The following is a 22,532-nucleotide window of genomic DNA, read 5'->3' on the forward strand; positions in this document are numbered from 1 at the left end:
TGACTCTACTACTACTTCTCGTCTGGTTTAAGTCTTCGCCCCTCTGGCACACTATTTCTTTTTAATGGCGCCTCTCTTCCCCGACCTTCATTACTTTCCAAGCCTGCGGAGAACACGCAGGGAGGCTCCGGAACTCCCTTCTCCACGCCTTCAGATTCGCCCCGATGTCGGGAACGCAGCCCTGCGAGCCGGCGGGCGCCCGGAGCCGAGCGGGTCCGCATGGAGCCCTCGGCCGCGGCCTTCGAAGGCCTGCCGCGCGGCGCACATGCCTGCGCCCGCCTCCCGCGTCGGCGAGAAGAAAGGGAGCCCGGACGCGCCGAGGCTGACCCGGAGCCTACCCATGAGGCAGCGCGCGCCTTCACGCCCGCTCCCCCTTCCCCGGCTCGGCTGCCTGCTCCGCAATGGGAGCCGCCGCCGCCGCCGCCGTGTAGCTTTCCGTGCTCCTCCTTTTCCTCCTCCTCTTTCTCCTCCTCCTCAGGGCCCCAGTCAGGCCGATCCGCTCCGCTCACGGTAAGCGCCCCCCGCCCCCGCCCGCCCCGCGCGGCAGCAGGCAGAGGCCCTCCCGCGCGGCCTGCGCCGCCTCACTCCGGGGGCGCTGGGTTGGGGGTGTCGAGGCCGGCGCGGGTCGCCGAGAGCGCCCAGGGCGCGGGGGAGGGGACCGGCTGCGCGGCGGCCGCCGGCCCGCCATCTTGCGTCGGCCCCGGCGGGGGAGGGATCCCGGCGCAACGCGGCCGCGGCTCGGGGCTGTAGGCCGGGGCCGGGCAGGCCGCCGCCGGCGCCGGCGTCTCCTCCTTCGCCGCCTCCACCTCACCTCCTGGGGACCGCGGGCCTGTTTGCCCCCGCGGGGTTTGGCTTTTCTCTGGAGGCGGCTCCCTTTGGCCTGCCGTACATTTTGTGCTGCTGTTTGGCGGGGCCCGACGCTCCTCACAGCGGCCCTCCCGGGTCTCTCCAGCTGTGGGCGAGGAGAGCCAGGGGGCTTCCGAGCCTTCAGGCGTCGGGCACCCCAGGGCCCAGGTGACCAGTCACTGCACCCTCACACCCTGGCTCTTGGCGGAGGCACTGGCCCGCTCCGCCACGGCAGCCCCGTTATTGTCTCCGGGAGAAGGGCCCTGGGAGAAGCGTGGACTTGGAGCCGCGATTCTCTGAGCGAGCTTTCAGGTCTCCCTGGACAAGGCGGAAAGAATGATCTCACTCTGGGGTTTGATCCTGCTCTGGAGATGGAGGGACTTCCTCCCGACTTAGCTCCAGTGTGAACGCGTTTAGGGAGGAGAAACGTCAAAACGAACCCGCTTCTGCGAGCACGGGAGAGCTTCGTCCGAGGGGTTCTCTTTGTTTGCAAAGATCTGTCGGTTTTAGAAAAATTCTGTGAACTGAAAGTTCATTTATTTATTACTTCCAGGTTCGGACTGTGGCTTAAGCATTCGACGTCTTTCAGTGCCGTTAAACGTAAAATTGCAACCTAGGAGGAGAGCGTGAGAGGACAAAAGCCGCCCTTTAGCATTTGTGAGGTGTCCTGCGTCGGGGCATTGCTGCGCTAACGCCAGTGTCTCTAAGCAGAAACCTGGGCCTGCGAGGACGCCGGCTTGCTGGGGGCGTTGAGTTAGGGCGCTGTGCGCCTGGGGTTTTAAACCCTCGGTACAGATACCAGTGTAACTGGAGCTTGCGTTTGGATCTGTCATTGATACCGCCTGATTTGTACCTCATAACCCCGTCTGTAGTGGTCTGTGTGGATAGAACTGTTTTGAAGGGGAGATCAGAAGCTCAGGGAGAGGTCTTTAATGAGGTCGTGGCTAGGAAGTGATGGAGCCATTTCTAGAACCTTAGGTCTTCTGATTCCTCGTTCAGTGCTCAGTTCACTATATTGTTTAATTTTTTGTGAGAATGGAGTGAGGAGAAGAGGCAAGGAGGCTCACCTTGGAAATTTAAGGAATACTATTCAAAGGCTGCTGCTTTTACATTCTTTTTATTGTATTTTTAGCTGTGGGAGATTTGCCCTGAGCTAACAGCTGTTGCCAATCTTCCTCTTTTTGTATGTGAGCCGCCACCACAGCATGGCCACTGACAAGTGGCAGTGCTCTGCCCCTCAAACCGAACCCTGGCGCAGAGGGCACTGAACTTAACCACTAGGTCACCCGGGCTGGCCCTACATTTTTATTTTTAAGAGTTCGTTTCTTAACTTTTCAAGTTTTTATTTGTTTTCATGTTTTTCCCCCCAAAGTATTGAAAAATTGACAAATAGCACATTTGAACACTCATACCTGCTACCTATTTTTAATAGTTGTTACCATTTTGCCACATTTGCTTTACCTGCCTATCTCATGCTCTTTTTGGTGAACATTTTCCAAGCTTGTAGGTAATATGACAGTTCACACCTATCTACTGTATGTGTGTCAGTATGTATGTTATAAGATTAAGGCCAATTTTCTGCGTACCATAATCACACTTAAGAATAATCCCTACAATCTAATATATGTCTGTAGTATGTATTCACATTTTCCCATTGTCCTCAAAATGTCCTTTTCAGTCGTTTATTTTGGAACCAGTATCTAATCATGCATTACATTTGTTTGTATTAGTTTTTAAAAAAATTTAGTATAGTTCCCTCTTTTTTTGTTGTTGATAACATTGACCTGTTAGAGAGACCAGGCCAGTAGTCTTAAAGAATAACCCACATTCTGTATTTTACTGACAGTTTCCTCCTCATGGGGTTTAAATTCAACCCTCTATCCCCTATATTTTCTGTAAACTTGAAGTTAGATCTAAAGGCTTGAGTAGATCAGGCTTGATATGTTTGGCAAGAATGCTTCATAAGTCATGCAGTGTAATTCATATTAGATAGCACCAGAAGACCATAAAGTAGGGTTATCCTATTAGTAATCCCAAATTTGATCTCTTGGATAAGGTGGTGACAGACTATTTTTCCATTGTAACTATTTCCCTTTGCAATTAACAGGTAATCTGTGGGGTGATATTTTGGCATTGGTATTTGGTGTGAATTTACCTGCAGTAGTCTGATAAAGACATAGCTGGGAGCAGTCATGTAGAAATGAGTGTTTGGGGGTGAAAGGGGAGGGGTAGCATTAACTCACCTAGTTTGGGGAACTTGGAATTGCTGCTACCAGTTGGCATCAGAGTCTGTGGTGGCTAGGGGAGAGAGGCAGAAAGTAGATGTCAGAAAGACTGCCTCCTTTGAAGGTTTGCTTAGGGCCCTTGTAGCAGTAATGAGCTGTGATAAATTGAAAAGTTTTGAGGTCATTTGTTACTGGAAGACAGCAAATCTCGGCATTCCTACTTCAACCCTCAACCCGTTCTTTCCAGTTAGGCTATCTAGTCCTTGTTAGGCTTCTTCACTCCAGTGTTTTACTCCTCAGCATTGGCTTTTTTAGAGGGGGGGAGGAGGGCAAAAGAAAGGAATAATGTTGTACCCTTCTGTTCCACACTTGTTTTCTTTATTCAAGACAACATTTAAAACTAAATCAAGATTTTTTTTTTCTATACGAGTTGGGCAGGGGATATACCTAAATGGAATAGCAATTTTTGTAGATAGAAAGTAGACTGTAGTTTTAGGTGCCAGGAAATTGTAGATTATTGATGACGTATTTTGTTATTTCAAAAGTAACTTTTGAAAGATGAGAAATATTTATGACATTCACTAATTAAATATATAATCCTGAATAGTTTATGTTTTGAGTCCTTCAGAGAACTCAAAAATATTTGATTATGTTATGTAATGCTATAATGCAATGTTACTGCAATAAAAAAAATTTTATCTTTCAGTCAGGTTGTTTTAAAGAAATAATGACTTGGTTTACTTGGTAACGTGTCAAAAATGTGTAATTTTTATTCATTTCTGCAAACCAATTTTTTAAAGAATTCTTTTAACTCTCAGAATACCAGGAAAAATAGTTATCACTATGTACCATCTAGACTGAAAGGAAGCATTTCATTTTATTTTATTGTATTTTAAATTATTTTATATAATTTTATATCATTATATAATTTATAATTTATAATTTACAGGAGAATAAAGAGATAGTGTAACACAACTTATTAGAGCTTTTAATAAGATTAAACAGCATATCTCTTTGTATACACTCTTTGTATGCTCTTTGTATATACAGAAAAATGAAAAACAAAAAATATATCTCATGCATCTAATTACATACCACGCCTACAGTGAATATGCATCATGTTTGAATGCTCTTGGCAAACGTTCTTATTACAATTGTAGTACACTTTTTTTTTTTTTAAAGTTTTTGTATCTACACGAAGAACAGCTTCCTTTATTCTTCCCACTGTGAGACCTGTGCAAAGGAATATTGTGGTTAGAGGGAAGATAAAATTCTCTTCCTAGTTCTTGCAAGTTCTTGTCCTGTTTGCATGAGGAATATTCTTGGTAACTTACGGTTTTGTAATTAAAGCTTTCCCCATACAATCAAAGTGTTTTCTGTGCTAATTGCAATCCTAGACCATCATCTTCAAGTCATTCTTTTGCACATGTAGGTACTGACTTCTTAATGAGTGTATCTACCCTTCCTTTAGTCTTTTCGTAATACATCTTTCTTGAGGTTAGTTTAGGTAGGGGTTTTTGAATTCACTGATGCTTGAGGATGCATTGAGCTGAGAAGAGTAACTAGTTTTTCTCAGGTCAGTAAGAGTCATCGAATCTTTGAAATCCGGATATGTGCAGTTGACTTCTCTTGCTTTCTATTTGTGAAAATTCACAGAAGTTCAACCCTTTTCTTCCTGATATTGCCAACTAAGGAAAATTTCTTACTGGACAATACTAAGTCAATTCTCAACTTATAAAAAATTTCTCACAAGTTGTGTTTCTGACAGTTTTTAAATTCTATTGTCAGTTCTTGTAATACACTTGGTTCTGCTCTCACCCCTTTTCTGAATCTGTGTGTTTCTGCATCTTCCAAGCTTAGGATGTTTCTCTCTCACAAGTTGCCCATATTTTTATTCTATATTTTCCGAGTTGTGGAGGTATATGTATAGGTACCTGAAATGGACAACATTGTGTGAATGCGACTAACTGCTCATCAGCTGTCACACATGAACCTCAAACATATTCCTCTTGTAAAGACTGATTTGAGATTTCAAATACTTCCCTACTAGGTTGTACCTTATGTTTCCTTTTGGGTCTTCTTTTTGCATGTGCATCATCAAAAGCAATACTTGAAGAATCTTTTGAAAATTTGATGGTTGATAATTTTCTTGAAGGGAGGAGAGCTGTCTTCTTTGCTTCATAATTGTAAGATATTTTTAGTTTTAGATTTGTGGACACCAATTAGAATAATTAATCCAGTGAGTTTAAAAAATTTCCACATCATCTCTTTCCTTCTGGTCACCGTTCTGTATGCTTGCATTCAACACTTGTCTGCTTATGAACTATATTAAGTTAAACTTTAGCACACAGACATGAAAGATGAAAGAATACTGTCACATGTCCTTTTAGCAAGAGAATGGTCTACAATCTTGTAAAAATATTGCATGATGAAATCCTTTCTGCCAAATGAGAATACCGTATTTCCTTTTAGTTTTTCGAAATATATTGTTCACTCATTCATTGTTGAGTTTGAGAAAATTTATCTAGAATATCTGATCTGAAGACTCAGTCTGAATTTCACTGTCATCCTTGGAGTCAGAAGTGCTTGCTCTCTGTCTTTGCATTCATCTGATAATTGTGAAATGTCTCTTCTGTCAGTTTTCTTCTGTTCCATTATGAGCAGAAAATAAAAAGTTCTGAGTTCTTAAGCTATTCAGTGAAAACTAAAAGCAGATGAAGAGGATCAGGATATGCCACCCTAAAATATGCCACTTTGACATAGGACTATTTTTAGCAAAAGGCAATTGAGAATCAACAGATAGAGGAAGAGTTTTCTACCCTGCCATTATCTGCCTGGAAGCAGGGCATACGTTTCCTTTGTGAAGGTATTTCCCCTCGTACCAGGAAGGGAAGAGTGACACCTGAGATGAAGAGTTGGCAGGGAGTTGAGTTTGCATAAACAGACCTAACTAAAATAACCTTTATCTTCTATTAGTTCTCCCATATATTTCCTAGTTACTTTCCCATGATATATTGTCTCTCAAAGCCCAAATCCCCTTTGTTAAAATGGTATATAAGCCCTTGAGTCTGTCCACTTCTTTGAGTTTTACTTCTTTTCTGTGAACTCCTGTGTATGTAAATATTAATAAAAATTGGGTGCTTTTTCTCCTGTTAATCTGTCATTTGTTAGTTTAATTCACAGGCCCCTAGCTACTGCAGCCTAAAAGGGTAGAAGTAAAGTTTTTCCTTCCTGACACAGACTACAAAGATGATGTCTTCAGTTGTTTATACCTTTTTGAAGTTTGATGTAATATTTTGTGTGAAACAATAAGAAAACTGAAGGAAAAATAAAAATGAAGGATAATGCATTAGTGATGATTTATTTTACTCTTGCAATATCCTTCTTGACAATTAAATCATTGTTCCGTTATCTTATTATTTTAGTTGTTTTTAAAGCACAGTTGGGAGTAGTTGATGAACAATGATGAAATAACACCTAGGATGATGAAATTAGCAAAATGTTTCAAGATGTGGGAAAAATAAATCACCAAGATCCCATAATGTATCTTAGATTTATAAAGAATTCTATAGACTCATGTAATTGTAAGATAGAATGAATTTTGTTCTATTTAAAAGTAATAAATACATTTTCCTGTTGTTACTTGAAGATCTCTAGGAAACAATGAATCATAAAACATCAGTCTTTACAACTGAAACTGCTCAAGCAGGAAAATCAAAAACTGACATTGGGGGCCAGCCCGGTGGCGCAGCGGTTAAGTTCGAACGTTCTGCTTCGGTGGCCTGGGGTTTGCCAGTTCGGATCCTGGGTGCAGACATGGCACCGCTTGGCAAGCCATGCTGTGGTAGGCGTCCCACATATAGAGGAAGATGGGCACGAATGTTAGCTCAGGGCCAGTCTTCCTCAGCAAAAAGAGGAGGATTGGCAGCAGATGTTAGCTCAGGGCTAATCTTCCTCAAAAAAAAAAAACACCATTAAAATTGTTACTATGGACCCTGATAGTATACTGAAGGTTAGTGGTTAATCTGGTCAGTTAGATATAGAGCTCTACCCCTTTCTGACACACGCATTAAACCTGCCTGCCTCTCCTACTACAGAGAGGTTTTTCAACCTTTTGCACTACATCTCTAATGAATGCTTGTAGTAGTTAGAAAGTTATTCCTTCAGGTTTTTGTTCTAAAATAATTTTGTTACCATTTTTTTCCCTCTTCCTTCCAAACTTTACCTTCAGATATCCTCCATAGTTAAAAATGATTAACTGGAACCCTGGAGGATCAGGGTGCAATATTTAGGGTTGTTGGTGAACTGGATTAAATAAAAAATATTTTTTATTTCTATCATTTTTATTGCAAACATTTCTGCTTTTCTAGTTTACTACACCATGATGAATGCAGTGTGATTTTTGGAATGATGTACGTTTTGCTTCTTTGCGTTTTTAAACACCATGCCTTATACATAATTACTGTTCAGTAACTGCTTTTTCTTACTGTTGTACTCATCGCTTGATTATTTTCTAACAGTTTAAAATTATTACTTTAGGGGCCGGCTCCGTGGCCGAGTGGTTAAGTTCGCACGCTCTGCTGTGGTGGCCCAGGGTTGGGATCCTGGGCGCAGACATGGCACTGCTTGTCAGGCCAGTTGAGGTGGCGTCCCACATCCCACAACTAGAAGGATGTGCAACTAAGATATACAACTGTGTACGGGGAGGGGGGGGTTTGGTGAGATAAAGGAGAAAAAAAATTATTACTTTACTCTGGATTATATACAAAATTTTTGGCCAGCTAATATGGCCAGTATAGTAATTTGACCCTCTTTGTTAAACAAAGGCTTTGACTTGGTTTCTCTAGTGTAGTAGTTCTCTAAGAGTGGTCTGGGGACTTTAGACGCTTTCAAGTCTTCACAGGGTCCTCTCTTTACCACCTACCTATCTTATGAGTCTGGATTTTCCTCACTTCAACACCGCAATATAGTGCAACAGATTGGATGAAGAAGCAGATAAGAGAGTCCTGTCTTTATTTAGACAGATATTAATGAAATTTGCAAAAATGTAAAACAATGCCACTCCTCTCAATTTTTTTTGGAAAGTATAGTTGTTTTTAATAAAGATATTTATATCAATATGCAGTGGGTTTATTGTAGTCATTGTTAAGCAAATTAATATATAGTAAATTTCTCAGGTTGAGGTTTGTGGACTGACAGGTGAAGATTCCATCCTTAGAAGTTAATCAACCACACTTTTTTTTGGCTGGGTTTGGGATTTCTTCAGCATGGCCACTGCCTGAATGCTTTTCAGTTGAGGGCTGTTAGCTAAAGCAAAGATCATTAGTCTATGAAATAATTTCCTTGCTTCTAGGCTCCATTCCTGTGTGTTCCTTATTTTGTGGGTAATTGTTACCTTTGGCACATTTGAGAAGCAAGACCTGGAGGGCCAGCCTAGGAGGGGTCTGGGAGTTTCAGGTATATCCAAATCCCTATCTCCTGCTTTGTTTACTCACTCATTTTGCTTTTCCTATTCAAGGTTTAAAGTTATCTGGCTTTCAACCATACAGGATTACTGGCTGCTGATAAAAAGGCCCTCATAAACAAAATACAACATGGAAATGACTTTATTAAGTTCCTTGGGGAAAAATAAGTAATAGATCTCCCAACTTTATTGAATAGAAAAAAGTAAATAAGAAAATTGGCCCTACTTTTTTGACAGTACATTGTTAGTGGTTTTGCTCATTTAAGAAGTTATAACACGAGATATCTTTTTAATCTTTCTTTTATTGTAGTGTTTCAGAGATTATAAGGTGTATTCACAGTTATCATATTTCATCCTGAAAGTAAATACTCCTTTGAGATGGGTGGTATTATCATCTATCCTTTACAGATGAGGAAACTGAGTCTCAGAAAAAGATCATCTCATTCATTGTAATACTGGGTACTGGGTGCTGTATATTCATTTTGTAAGATGTGATGCCTTGGTCTTCCCTCACTTCACCCTCAGCTTTTCTGTCTCAAGGTTACTCTTCTCTTGGGCTGGACATCTCAGGACTAGCCTTGCAGCCTGGCAGCACCAACCATGGGTGGAAGTGCCAGCTCCTAGAGCATTTGGCCTATTCTGCGCACCTCACTGTACCCTGGAAGCTTCTAGCACTAGGATAACCCAGTTCTGCATGGGTTGGTGGAGAGTTACTGAAGAGTTTAGAATTGATAAGTGACACAATGAAAGCATTATTTTAGAAAATTGTTAATATGGTGGTTCTGTTGAATGGACCAAAGCAGATAGATCTGGATGCTGAGAGATCGAGTACAAAGTGAATCTTATAAAGTAAATCTATTACTATAGGTATGAAGTTCTAAGGGCCTGAATAAGTACCTAGGGAGTGGAAAGGCAAGGGTGGTTGTGGGAGATATTTTGAAGGAAGACTCTGTAGGACTGGGGAGTTGATTAGATATGATGAATAAAAGAGGGAGACATTGAAAAAAATTCCAAGGACTCAAGATCAGAAGGATAACAGTTTCATTGGTAGAAAAAGAGAAGTGCAAGGGTAGAACTAATTTTTATAAATTGGGGTAAGATTGACCTAACATAAAACTCACCATTTTAAGCATTTTAAAGTGTACACTTCAGTGACATTTAGTACATGCACGATGTTGTACAGCCAGCAATCTCATCCCAGAATATTTTCAGCTTCTCAAGAGGAAACCCATTACCCATTAAGCAGCCTCTCTCTATTCTCCCCTCCCCCCAGCTCTTGGCAACCACTAATCTGCTTTCTGTCTCTCTGGATTTGCCTATTCTGGACATTTCATGTAAATGGAATCATACAATATGTGACTGACTTCTTTGACTTAGCATAAATGTTTTCAAGATTTATCTGTATTGTAGCACATATCATGACTTCATTTTTTTTTATTGCTGAATGATATTCCATTGTGTGAATATACCACATTTTGTTGATCCATTTATCACTTGATGAACATTGGCTTATTTCCACTTTTTGGCTATTATGAATAATACTATAGAGCTAATTCTTGAGGGGAAATTATGTTCAGTTAGGGAAATACTGAATTTGAGGTGCGTTTAGGTATCCAGATAGCAGTTTTCAGCAGTTAAGAGATGAAGGACTGGACTATAGTTGAGAAGTCAGGGTTGGACGTCAATATTTGATGATTTTATGGATTGCTACTGAGAACTGACAGCTAAGACTGCAATTTATTAGATCTATCTTTTAGGGAACAATTTGTGTAGGGCTGAGGTCTAAACTTTATGGAAAATCTGATTTTACATTATTTAAGGAGAAAGAGAATATGGGTGAAGAGTTAAAAGGGAGGAGGTGGGTAGATAATCAGTCAGTCGGTATGCAGAAAATTATTGAGGAGGATATTTCAAGAAATTGGGTTAATAGATGGAAGATAAGGAAAATGAAAGTAAAGGAAGGGTAGGTTGATCTGGCTATTGGGAGGGTTATTGGGATCTTCAGATGGATAGCTTCAGAATACTGTGCAGTAGAAAATGCAGTAGCTGCCCTACTGTGCTCAGCTGAGTTTTGACTGACAGAGTGGGTAGTAATAACTAGAGCAAATGATCAGGACCAGCGGGGAGTTTTACTTCGATGAGGAGGTGGTGCAAAGAGAGCTTCCAAATACCTTCTTGCGAAGAAGAAGTGTTCTTGTACATAGAAGCTTTTGATGACTGTTGGTTTAGACTGATTTGCAGATTTGAGCAGTCTACTGAAGCACAGCCTTTCTACTAACTAATGTTAAAAAATTTGGTGTTAAGAAAATTGTCAAAATTCTAAAAAGTTGGTTTATCATGATGATTGATATTTGAGATGTTTGCTCTGAATCAGTGTCTGTGATGTACATCTTGATATCGTTGGGAGTGCTGAGTTAAACTATCAAACAGATTTATTAATTAAAATGCAATTTATGTTTAAAACTATCAACTATTACTTTTTCTCCAGGAATTTGCTTACTTTGAATAAACTCAAGATTTTCATCTTCAGTATTGAGCTTCAACCCAACTGCTTCGTTCATTATTATACTCGAATGTTTCTAGAGAATATTTGAATATAGTAGATTGATTGCCAAAATATTTTATTCATAATTCCAAAATGAAGTTTCATAATTCAACATTCTCAATTAGGACAATTTTTTTTTTTTTACTGAAATAATAACAAATCTGCCTTGCCTTTCACTCTAGACAAAAATTAACATACCTCTACTAGATGAATATGTTTACAATATTAGGGTTGGGAGGATGGGGATCTTGAAAGTGACCATTTTCAATTACATAATGCTTGAATTTTTTCATAATTTTCATTGATGATCTTTCACATCTCAAGTTTACCTCATTTTCTGATTTTTTTTTTTTTTTTGAGGAAGATTAGCTCTGAGCTAACTGCTGCCAATCCTCCTCTTTTTGCTGAGGAAGACTGGCCCTGAGCTAACATCCGTGCCCATGTCCCTCTACTTTATATGTGGGATGCCTACCACAGCATGGCTTGCCAAGCGGTGCCATGTCCGAACCTGGGATCCAAACCGGTGAACCCCGGGCCCCTGAGAATAACGTGCAAACTTAACCACTGTGCCACCTGGCCGGCCCCTGCTTTTCTGATATTTTAACTGCTAATTGTTTTGTACTTATGTTTAGATGAAATCGGCCTCTCTGTAATTTTGGTCTTGTTCCTGGTAAGGACAAATAGCATGGGACTGAAATCTCTGGCCTTTGAAGTACCTTGGTTTGAATCCTTCCTTTACCACTTAGTTGTAGTACTTTGGGCAAGGTACTTAACCTCTAGAATTCAGTTGCCGCAGCTGTAAAGTGGGGATAATAATAGTATCTATCTCATAGAGTTTTTTGAGGCTTAGATGAATTAATGTATGCATTTAATTAATGTTAGCTAATGGTAATGATAATTATTATAGATAATATAATTTATAATTATAATATCTTACAGTAGTATGTAATGAATTAGGTAGTTATTTTGAAGCTCAACACCAGGAATTAAATTCTCTAGGTTACTCAAAACAAGTAAATATTACTACTATTGTTATTGTTGTTAGCACTTGAGCCAGAAAGAACAAGTCACCCACTTTCCTTCTTTCTCATGGCAAATTTTAAAATATCTGTAACAGCTTTCACTTCTACCATTCCTGCCCCACCATCTCATGTTTCCTAGGTTAATTATCTTTAGTTCTTTGACCTAGACAAAGCTCTGATTCTGATTCCTTGTGGTGGATGTCTATTTTTGCTACCCAACATCTGTTCACCCTTACCTTGGTAACAGATGTCTTGATTTTCCTTTGGGGAACCATCCCCTCCTCCAGTCTTTATTTTGTGTTCTTTTTGGTTGGGTCTCTACTTCTGGTACCAGGGGGAGCATATGATCTGGGACTAAACCTGTCACAATCCCTTAACAGTAGGGATTGGCTTAGGGAAGGGCATATGACTTCAGTCAAACCAATTAACTCCAGTCAGAACTGGTGCTCTTATCATTGTCCTGGACTTCAATCTTGGAAGGTGTTAAATTGGAGCTGCTACAGTCATTCACAATGGGAGACCCCTTCTGAGGATAGAATCAACATAGAGGAAGTGAAGCTCAGGAATGGAGAGAGAAAAATCGAGTTCACATATCATTGTTTAAATTGTGCCTGTAGCTATTTCTGTAAGTGAGCCAATACATTCTCTTTTGCATAAGCCAGTTTGAGTTGGGTTTTCTGTTACTCATAGTTGAAACAGTCGTAGCCAATACACAGTATTCCAAGTGGGGATTGATTAGGACAGAATAGAATAAAACCGCCATCTCTTTGATTTTATACTCAAATTCTGTTATTTTGACGCTGTATCACAAATCTGATCCTATCAGATCTTGTTTAAAATCTCCTTAGTGGCTTTCCACTGCTCTTAGGATAAGGAGAAAATTCTTTAGCATGTTCTACAACGTGCTGCATTGTTTGACTCCTATCTTACTTCCTACAATATACCCCCTTCTTTTCCAGTCACACTGGTTTCTTTTCAGTTTCTTGTATTTGCTGTGCCATAGATCTTTTGCGCATGCTGTTTCTTCTGCCTGGAATGCTCTCTTCTCTCTCCTGTTTGCCTAGTTAACTTCAACTCATTCTTCAAATAACAACGTAATCATTGCTTTCTTAGGGAAGCCAGTTTTCATTGTTAACTAGACCTAATTTTCCTTTCTCTGAATTTAAATTCCATACCCATAGGCTTCATAGCACTTAACCATTGTCAGTTTACATCTCTTTTATGAGTGTTTGTCCCTGTCTAGACTATAAGCTTCATGAGTGCAAGACCTGTGTCTTAATTTTTGATCATCATTGTATTCCTGCCTGGCAATATCTGGCACATAGTACATGTTTAATAAATATACTTTTTCAATGAATGACCTTCTGACTTGCTAGATCTGTGGTAACCAAAACTGATAAGTAGTACATCTTCAATTTATATTTTTGTAAATTTTGTTTTTTGAGCAAATACAAAACTTATTTTGTGCTAGAGTTTACTATTCATTCTATCTTGTGAAGTTCTTTTGAAAGCCTCATTTGTTATTTAATGTGCATTATACTATTTACTCATCTATAAATTTAATCTGCACATGGTATGGTCTTTATCCAAATCCTTGTTATGGATATGGCCCTTTATACGGTAAGACATATAAGGCATTGGGATGCATTTGTTATCCCTGAACCATTACCCTATCTGTGTCTTTAATCACTCTTATCTATTGCATCACATACCAAACTGATGAGTGGGATTGGGGGTAGGGGAGGGGAGGGAATAAGCATTCATACTCTTTACTCACACACTCCTGTATATTTGAAGCATGTTCAGTGAACATTTTTACTTAAAAAAACTAATGAAAACATCTTTTCTTTAAGGATTAATGTATATGTCTTTTCCATGGTGGGGCATTTCCATATCCCCCAGCTAGATCTGATTGTTTTTTCCCCAACCCCTGACCTACAGATTCTTAGCCTTTTTGGTTCATAGATCCTTGTGAGAATTTGATGCTCCCATAAAAAGTACAAGTTGTGCACATTTTGCATATTTCTTATTTCTGTGGTTCCCCCATGCCTTATCAAGAACCTCTGCTATAGCACTTTTAGTATTTATTATTACACCTACCATGCCCTGTTTTGTATGATATTTCTGTATTTATCATAATCGCCCTACTAGATAGCTTCTTGAAGTAGGGACTTTTTTCATCTTCTATGCAGCACTGAAGACTGTGCCTTGCATTAGATAGGAAATGATTAAGTGTATTTTTTTTTTAAGTCTTAATTGTTTATGTTATGGAGTATTTTCATTGTCTTTAGAATATCCTGATTGACCTTACTAACTTGGAGAATTGTTTTGGCTTGTAGTGGAGGAAAAAAAACCTTTTTCTTTATCCTCTTGGGTTAAGTACCTGGGACCTGCAAATTAAACTGATAAAAAGACAGATTAAAATAGGTATGCAAATTTTATTTGATGTTAATATTTAAATTTTTATCTTTATGGAGGTCTTCATAGAGAAAAAAAGACAAAAGAGGTGGTTAGATGTGGGGGCTTATACCATTTTAACAAAGGGTGGTTAATTTGTGAAGTGGCAAGACAAAGGAAAAGGGATTTGGTCTTCTAGGAGTGGTAAATAGAGGAAAGGTAAATATATAGGGGAAACTAATGGAAGATAAGGGTTATTTTAGTCAGGTTTGTTTGTGCAGACCCATTTTGGTGCCGACCTGTTTCCAGTGATAATGGTAGTTTTTCCTATTCCTGGTATGGAAGAGGGAAATTTATGTCCTGCTTTTAGACAGATAGGGAAGGCAGAGAGCTCTTTCTGTTTCTTCCACTTCTTAATTCCCTTTAGCTCAAAACAATCCTTATGCCAAAGTGGCATATTTTGGGGTGGCATATTCTGATCCCCTTCAGACTTTAAGGAATCCATCTGGATTTCTCCTAATTTCCGTGAATAAAAGTGGTAATTCTTTGATTCTCCACCTTCGGAGAATGAAGTTTTTTCTCCAGGTTAGGAGGTGGATAGCAGAAGCTGGTCTAATTGCTCTTTGGGCCTTATTCTTGGAAACAGCCAGGTCAGCTTCTTTCAAGACCTGGATTTCCTCTCCTAGTTCTGATCTCGTTTGTAGGCTGCTGCTTTCAAGGCTGAGTCCCAAGGCTTCCCCTTCTCTGTTTGCCTGTTCACTGTGAAGATTCCTGAATGTATAATCTTTTAAAAGTGACATTTGAAATTTTTGGTTTACTTGAAAAATTAAACTATCTATATCCATATTCTCCCTTGTTAGGTCCTTTTCTCATTTTCTTGGAATGACCATTTTCAGAAGGCAGAGTTTTACTTAAAATAACAATTAGAGTGTTTCAGAAATTGGGTGAGATTTGATGTGACATCTAGTTTTTATGATCACCTAGTATTTTGTCTGCAATACTTTAGCTGCTAGTGATGAGGTGTTTCTAACAGTGCATTTTATGTGGTTGGAATGTGCCCTTCTTGAGAATAAGTCTGTGGTTTTTAACGATAACAACTGGACTGATTCTAAAAAGGATGGATACTTAGTTTTCTAACAATAAAGCATTAAGAAAATAGGCATAAAAAGAAGAAATACTGTTTTGAAACTTCATCTGTTTAATGTTTGTAAATAAAAATTTTTAATAATTTCTTTATGAAAGTTCATATTTAAATACCTGAATTTTATGAAATCAAATTTTAGTTGTGGGTCTCTCTTTCAATTATATATGGGTTTATTGCTTATGATTTAAGGTTTCTATTTGTGTGATTTGTCTTAAAGTGCCAAAGTAGATATCATTCTCTGCTTTTCTAATCCTGTTACAGTTAATTTCCATGATGGAATCAGTAGATGATGGATATAAAGATGGTATAGAACAGTTTTTTAAATGATTCTTCTTCCTCAAAAGATCGTGTATATTTTTAAGATAATGAAAATTAAATTAAAATTAATTTTCGAGTACCTCCTTGGAACAGTTGGAAATTCTTGAGAGGTTACAAAACCTGGGTTGGAAATAGCAGGTTGTTACTCATAGTTAAGAACCCACTTTGAATCCTTTAAGCTCTATTCCTTTGGAATTAGAATTCTAAAATTATAGACTCCATTGCAGCATGCCATTAGTGACAAAAACTAAAGAATTGTTTATAAAATGGAATAGAACATAAACCAAAGCTTTCAAGTCTGTGGAATGATTTGAATGCCTGATTTTTTTTTGAAATTTGTGAGAGGGAAAAGTGACAGATCAAACTTTTATGAAGTGTTCCAATGACCCTGTGTCATCCAAATCATTCCACTGAAAAACTCTTCCAAGTATATAAAATTGTTAAAGGTTTAGTGTTGCTTACAGCTAGCATGTTAATCTTAGACTAAATTTATGAGCGAGTTGAACTTTATTTAAGTATATGCTGTACTTATTTTGAACATAAATTTTCATTATTTGGAATGATTATATTAATTTTTATTTTATATTTTCCCTTTTATATTAAATTAATCGTATCTGGTTTTGGTGTTGCCAACTTCTTTTTTTTTCTTAAACTGGAGAACTTATTTATTTATTTATTTATTTATTTATTTGAGGAAGATTAGCTCTGTGCTAACATCTGCCGCCAATCCTCCTCTTTTTGCTGAGGAAGACTGGCCCTGAGCTAACATCCATGCCCGTCTTCCTCCACTTTATATGTGGGATGCCTACCACAGCATGGTTTGCCAAGCGGTGCCATGTCCGCACCCGGGATCTGAACCGGCGGACCCCGGGCCACTGAAGCAGAACGTGTGCACTTAACTGCTGTACCACTGGGTTGGCCCCAATGTTGCCAACATCTTAGTTAGGAATGCAATCCCCAATTAAAACTTTATTTTTATGATGAGAAGAAAAAACAAAGATTAACTTTCTAATGTGGTTTCTTGGATTGTTTTATTGAATAACTAACTTTTGGGGTCTGGGGAGATGGAAAATTTAACCATTCACCATATTCCTCACATTCACTTTTGTATTTGCCTACTCCTTTTTAAAAAGGATGTTTTTTTAGAAGTTAAAATACAGGTATGCATGTAGAATGAAATTTTTTTTTTTAGTGGAAATGGTATAAGACACTTTATCCAAATGTAAATTTTTATATGTTGGTATTTTTGAATTAGCTACTTGTTTTATTTTATGAGATTAGTAGTATATAATTTAACAATGTTGATAAATTGTAGTATTTATAATGTTCAATGAGGACTTGAAGTTTATGTTATTTGTGTTTTAACTAGTTTATAAATGCTTTGGTAAAATGAAAATATGGCACGATACATTTGATAGCCACATTCCAGAAGGTATATTCATAAACCTAAAATTTCATCATGAGAAATACTGTTGTAATGGAGATCTTATATAATAAAATGATTTTTAAATGCTCAGCTGATAGCTTGTAAATTTCAGTATAATAACAAAATTGTGATCAGTTCTTAGAGTTCTTTAACATGGGATTTAGCCCAGAGTTAAAAATGGGTAATGGGCTGGCCCAGTGGCGCAGCAGTTAAGTTCATACCTTCCGCTTTGGTGGCCAGAGGTTCGCGGGTTCGGATCCCTGTGTGCGGACCTACGCACCGCTTGTCAAGCCATGCTGTGGTAGGCATCCTGCATATAAAGTAGAGGAAGTTGGGCGTGGATGTTAGCTCAGGGCGTCTTCCTCAGCGAAAAAGAGGAGGATTGGTGGCAGATGTTAGCTCAGGGCTAATCTTCCTCAGAAAAAAAAAAGAGTAAGATTTATTGAGTGGTTTCTGTGCCAGCCACCAAGCTATGTGCTTTATGTATATTATCTCATTTTAATCTTCATTATAACTCTATGAAATAAGTAATATATATGTATATATACCCACACACATAGTAAAGCAAGGCACAGAAATTAACTAACTTGCCCAAGTTCGTACAGCTAGTAAGTGGTTGAGTCAGAATTTTAACCTGGCATTCATTCTTCACCAAGTTTTACTGTTTATGGTTAAAAAGTGTTTAAAGTGTACAGTAAATTATAAAGTATAGAGCTGAATTAAGCCTTAGTGGTCATTCAGTTGAAGAGGCCAAGATCCAGAATTGTAAGGTGACGTGACTGAAAGCTGTGGGAGTGCTGGGGCTATGACTTGGTTCTTCTGCTTTCTAGGCTAGGGCTCGATTTTATGTTCAGACTCTACAGTTGTGGTTTGTGGAACTGCTTAATCTTTTCCCTTGTCATGGAGTAAATAGGACTATATCTAGTACATAACATAACTGTGCCATAATGTGTGCCGTGTACTAGGTCAGATGCATTACCTTTATTATTTAACACAGCGACATTTTATCAGGTGATATCTATCAGTGGATAAAAGTGAATTTTTCAAACAATTAAAAATTTAAACCCACATTTTTTCATTGATTTAAAAGTTTTTTTGTAGAAAAAATCCTTTAAGATATAGTTTAATTTCAGATATATAAAAGCTGAAACAAAAAAATAATAAAATAGGAATTTATAATTATGTGGTGAGCAATCTCCAAAAATGGATGAATTACATTATGTTCTAAAAAGTCAGTTACGGGGCTGGCTCCGTGGCCGAGTGGTTAAGTTTGCACGCTCTGCTGCGGCGGCCCAGGGTTCGGATCCTGGGTGCGGATGTGGCACTGCTCGTCTAGGCCACGTTGAGGCGGCGTCCCACATCCCACAACCAGAAGGACGTGCAACTAAGATATACGACTGTGTACAGGGGGGTTTTGGGGAGATAAAGCAGAAAAAAACATAAAGAAAAAGATTGGCATCAGTTGTTAGCCCAGGTGCCAATCTTTAAAAAAAAAAGTCAGTTACTTGTAATTCGTATTTTTCTCCATAGAAATAAGTGTATTAAACATGGGCATGAAATTTCTACCTGAGTCATTAGCTGAAATAGAGTGTTCTTTTTCTGGCTATTTTGGAGCCAACTCTGAGCTGCAGAAGCTAGAGACCTTTGAAGCTTTGAGATCCCCACTGCATATCTTTGCTGGATATTCCACTTCAGTGGCAGCTGATTTAATTCTTCATAGAGTTCCATGCTCTTCTAACAAAATTCTGAAGTGCTGCCTTGAGGAGTTTTTATGGTGATAGTTTTGGGATGCTCCAGTGATTGAGATGCCAGAGGAATCCATGAAAATGTTTCTAACCAGGACAAAATATGGCAATGATTCTTTAGATAAGCATAGAAGTGTGCTGTGGCTGCACTGTCCAATACAGTAGCCACCAGCCACGTGTGGCTTTGCGCATTTAAAATGTTGCTAGTGAAATTGAGGAACTGAATTTTTTTTTTTGAGGAAGATTAACTCTGAGCTACCATCCACCTCCAAATCCTCTTTTTGCTGAGGAAGATTGGCTCTGAGCTAACATCCGTGCCCATCTTCCTCTACTTTATATGTGGGATCCCTGCCACAGCATGACTTGGTAAGTGGTGCATAGGTCCATGCCCAGGATTGGAACTGGTGAACCCCAGGCCACCAAAGCGGAGCACGTGAACTTAACTGCTACATCACCCGGCCGTCCTGAGGAACTGAATTTTGAATCATCTCTAGTCATAGGCAATGGATATCTTGTTCATATGGACAAGTCATTCATTAATTGAGTATTTGTAAATTGAATACTAATTTTAGAGTTTTGCTAAGAGATATTTATATGATCACTTAAAATTATTATATATGAGTCTCATATATAGGCTCTATAATTATGGCACTTTAAAAAATTCTCTATTCTTGGTACTAGTAGATCCTTAATGCTGAGAAAGAATTGTCATTAATTTATCTTCTTGATATACACATAACACTGATTTTAGTGTAAGGACAAGCTCTATTCACATAATTGAGTTAAAGAGATTTAAATAGACCTTAGAACTTGGTGCATTTAGTTAGACACAAGATTCACTAGTGACTCCTGTGATAGTAGTTCAAACATTTATAGCAGTAACTTCTAAAGTTAAAATAATGTTTTTCCCTCTGTGGACTGATTCAGTCCAAATAACTTGGAAATTAAAAAGCAGGAAAACTTTCTTTTGTCAGCCTGAGGATAAAGAGGAATGTGAAGATTGAATTGGCTGTGTTTTTCAATATTTTACGTTTCGGATGCCTAATTTTTGACCTTTTTTGCTTTATAACTAAAACAGTTTTCAAAATATTTGTATGTTTTGTAAAACTTACGCTGTTGTATATGTGTCAGAATGCAGAAGACAAATTCTTGTTTTAAATAAAGCAATTCAAATGTTTTTTTTTTTGGATAATGTCTATCCTAACAGCATTTGTTTTTAAAACCCAAAGGATTATAGACGTACCAGATTGTAAATGTCTGAAGACAAGGACTATGACTTATTCATCTTTGTTTTTTCCCTAGATCTTAACACATTGTCTTGTATACAGAGGCAATGGGCAGTTTTTTTTGAATGAATTAATCTATGATGAAATATATTCAACCAATTTTCTTTTCCTTGTAAGTTTGTTGTTAAAAAAACCCAGAAAAATATAGACTAAAGTTTAAAGTTATGTTTTCTTATGGAAATAATTACATTTATATCTGAAATGTGAAGAATAGGTAACAAAGATTAATGTCACTTAGCATTTGATAGTTGAGACTTATGAAAACAATACATTATGAGGTGATTACTCATTTTTATAAACGGATGCTCTTAAAAATTATTTGTAGTTTTTTAATTAAGCCTTCTTCAAGTACTAAGTGCTTAATAGAATCACCATTTTACCTAGTACTAAATTTGGGTTATTCAGGAGTGAATCAATTATGTAAAGTGAAGTGTATGTATATGTCAAATATATCAAACTTAAAAATTGAGCTTTCTGTAGGAAAAAAGATTAAATATGTACACAGTTAATTTATTGAAATCCACTCTAATACTAGGTATCTTTATTTTATAGGAAGGAAAACTGAGATATAACTTGCTGCCTTGTTTGGAGTCACATGGTGAGTTTGGAGATCAAAATTAGATCCAAGAATCTCTGAATCCCAAGTTCGTGTTTCAATATTTGGCATTCTTTAAAGTGACTCGTAAAATTGACTGATATCATGTGTCAGTACTTAGGTGACAATTTACAGAAAGTCAACCGCAGCTTGATGGGCGACAACCTTTTTCAGCTGAAAAGTAAGTGTTGCTGCCACGACTGGTACTAGTATACGTGGCTTTTGTATTGATAATTGCTTCAGGAGAAAGGATGAGAGGTAGGCGCATTTTCTTAAAGACAGAAACACAAAATTGTTAAAGTAACAAATGCTCACAGGAAAACAAATAATGTAAATCACAAAGTGGATAAAGTAGAAATGAAGTGTGTTCTCCCTATGCCTAGTGGAGTATCACTACCACTACTAGATAACAGTAGTGATAACTACTGTTATCAGTTCGCTATACGTAATCGCATATGTTTCTTCTACGCATAGATGAAAAAGAAATTATTTCAAAAAAAATCAGAAAGCTATTATGTGCTGTTTAAAAATTTTTTCTTAGCAGTATATCCTGGATGTATTGACAATGGCAGTGCCCAGTTAAAAAGAATGAGGAAGACCTTTTTCTTCTGTATTAGTTTACTAGGGCTGCTATAACAAAGTACCATAGACTGGATGGCTTAAACAACAGAAATTTATTTTCTCACAATTCTGGAGGCTTGAAGTCCAAGATCAAGGTGTTTGCAGGGTTGGTTCCTTTTGAGGGCCATGAGGGAAGGTTCTGTTTGAGGCCTTTCTCCTTGGCTTATAGATGGCCATCTGCTTCCTGTGTCTTCAGATGATCTTACCTCTATGCATTAATCTGTGTCCTGATCTCTTCTTTTAAGGACACCAGTCATATTGGATTAGAGCCCCCCTAGTAACCTCATTTTAACTTAATTACCTCTTTAAGCACTGTCTTCAAGTAGAGTCACATTGTGAGGTACTGGCAATAAGGACTTCAACATGAATTTTGGAGAAAAACAGTTCAGCCCATAACATACACCAACTGGAAATAAATGATACTTTTATTATCATTATATAATGGGTTTCCCTAATTTGTTTTTTTCTGTAATGTAGCAGCTGAGCCTTTTTTTTTGCTGGGAAAGATTCACCCTCAGCTAACATCTGTTGCCAATCTTCCCCTCCTTTTTTTTCCCCCTCTCCCAACAGCCCCAGTGTCTAGTTGTATATTCTAGTTGTAAGTCCTTCGAGTTCTTCTGTCTGAGCCACTGCCACAGCATGGCTGCTAACAGACTAATGGTGTGGTCAAGTTCTGTGCCTGAGAACTGAACTTGGGCCACTGAAGTGGAGTAGCCAAACTTTAACCACTAGGCCATCAGGGCTAGCTCCCTAACTTTTAAAAATTAGACATTGCTTGACTTTGCCTAGTTTCCTAGTCCATAGATAATTATATACTATGCGCATACTGCCTATCTAATGTGTAGAGGGAAATACACTCTCAAGGAGCTCAGGTTGGCCTTGGACATATAATAATATT

At 38.4% G+C, this 22,532-nt stretch overlaps 1 protein-coding gene across 15 annotated transcripts in view; it reads left to right on the forward strand.

The window, feature by feature from the left end:
* The first annotated feature begins 285 nt into the window (after positions 1 to 285).
* ZNF280D (zinc finger protein 280D) overlaps positions 286 to 22,532 on the forward strand; it is a 124,581-nt gene continuing 102,334 nt past the window's right edge. For 5 of the 15 annotated variants that reach the window (XM_014860457.3, XM_070501240.1, XM_070501212.1 and 2 more), the window contains exons 1-3: positions 330 to 510; positions 20,971 to 21,016; positions 21,135 to 21,194. In XM_014860457.3, the coding sequence (XP_014715943.2) occupies positions 21,167 to 21,194 (28 nt within the window). In that variant the 5' untranslated portion in view covers positions 330 to 510; positions 20,971 to 21,016; positions 21,135 to 21,166. Of the gene's footprint in view, positions 511 to 16,652; positions 20,531 to 20,970; positions 21,017 to 21,127; positions 21,195 to 22,532 lie in introns of those variants that run through there. The other 10 variants (XM_014860458.3, XM_070501256.1, XM_070501229.1 and 7 more) reach the window with 7 other exon arrangements.

Source organism: Equus asinus, chromosome 2 (assembly GCF_041296235.1).
Source record: "Equus asinus isolate D_3611 breed Donkey chromosome 2, EquAss-T2T_v2, whole genome shotgun sequence".
In the NCBI taxonomy this organism is placed as follows: Eukaryota; Metazoa; Chordata; class Mammalia; order Perissodactyla; family Equidae; genus Equus; species Equus asinus.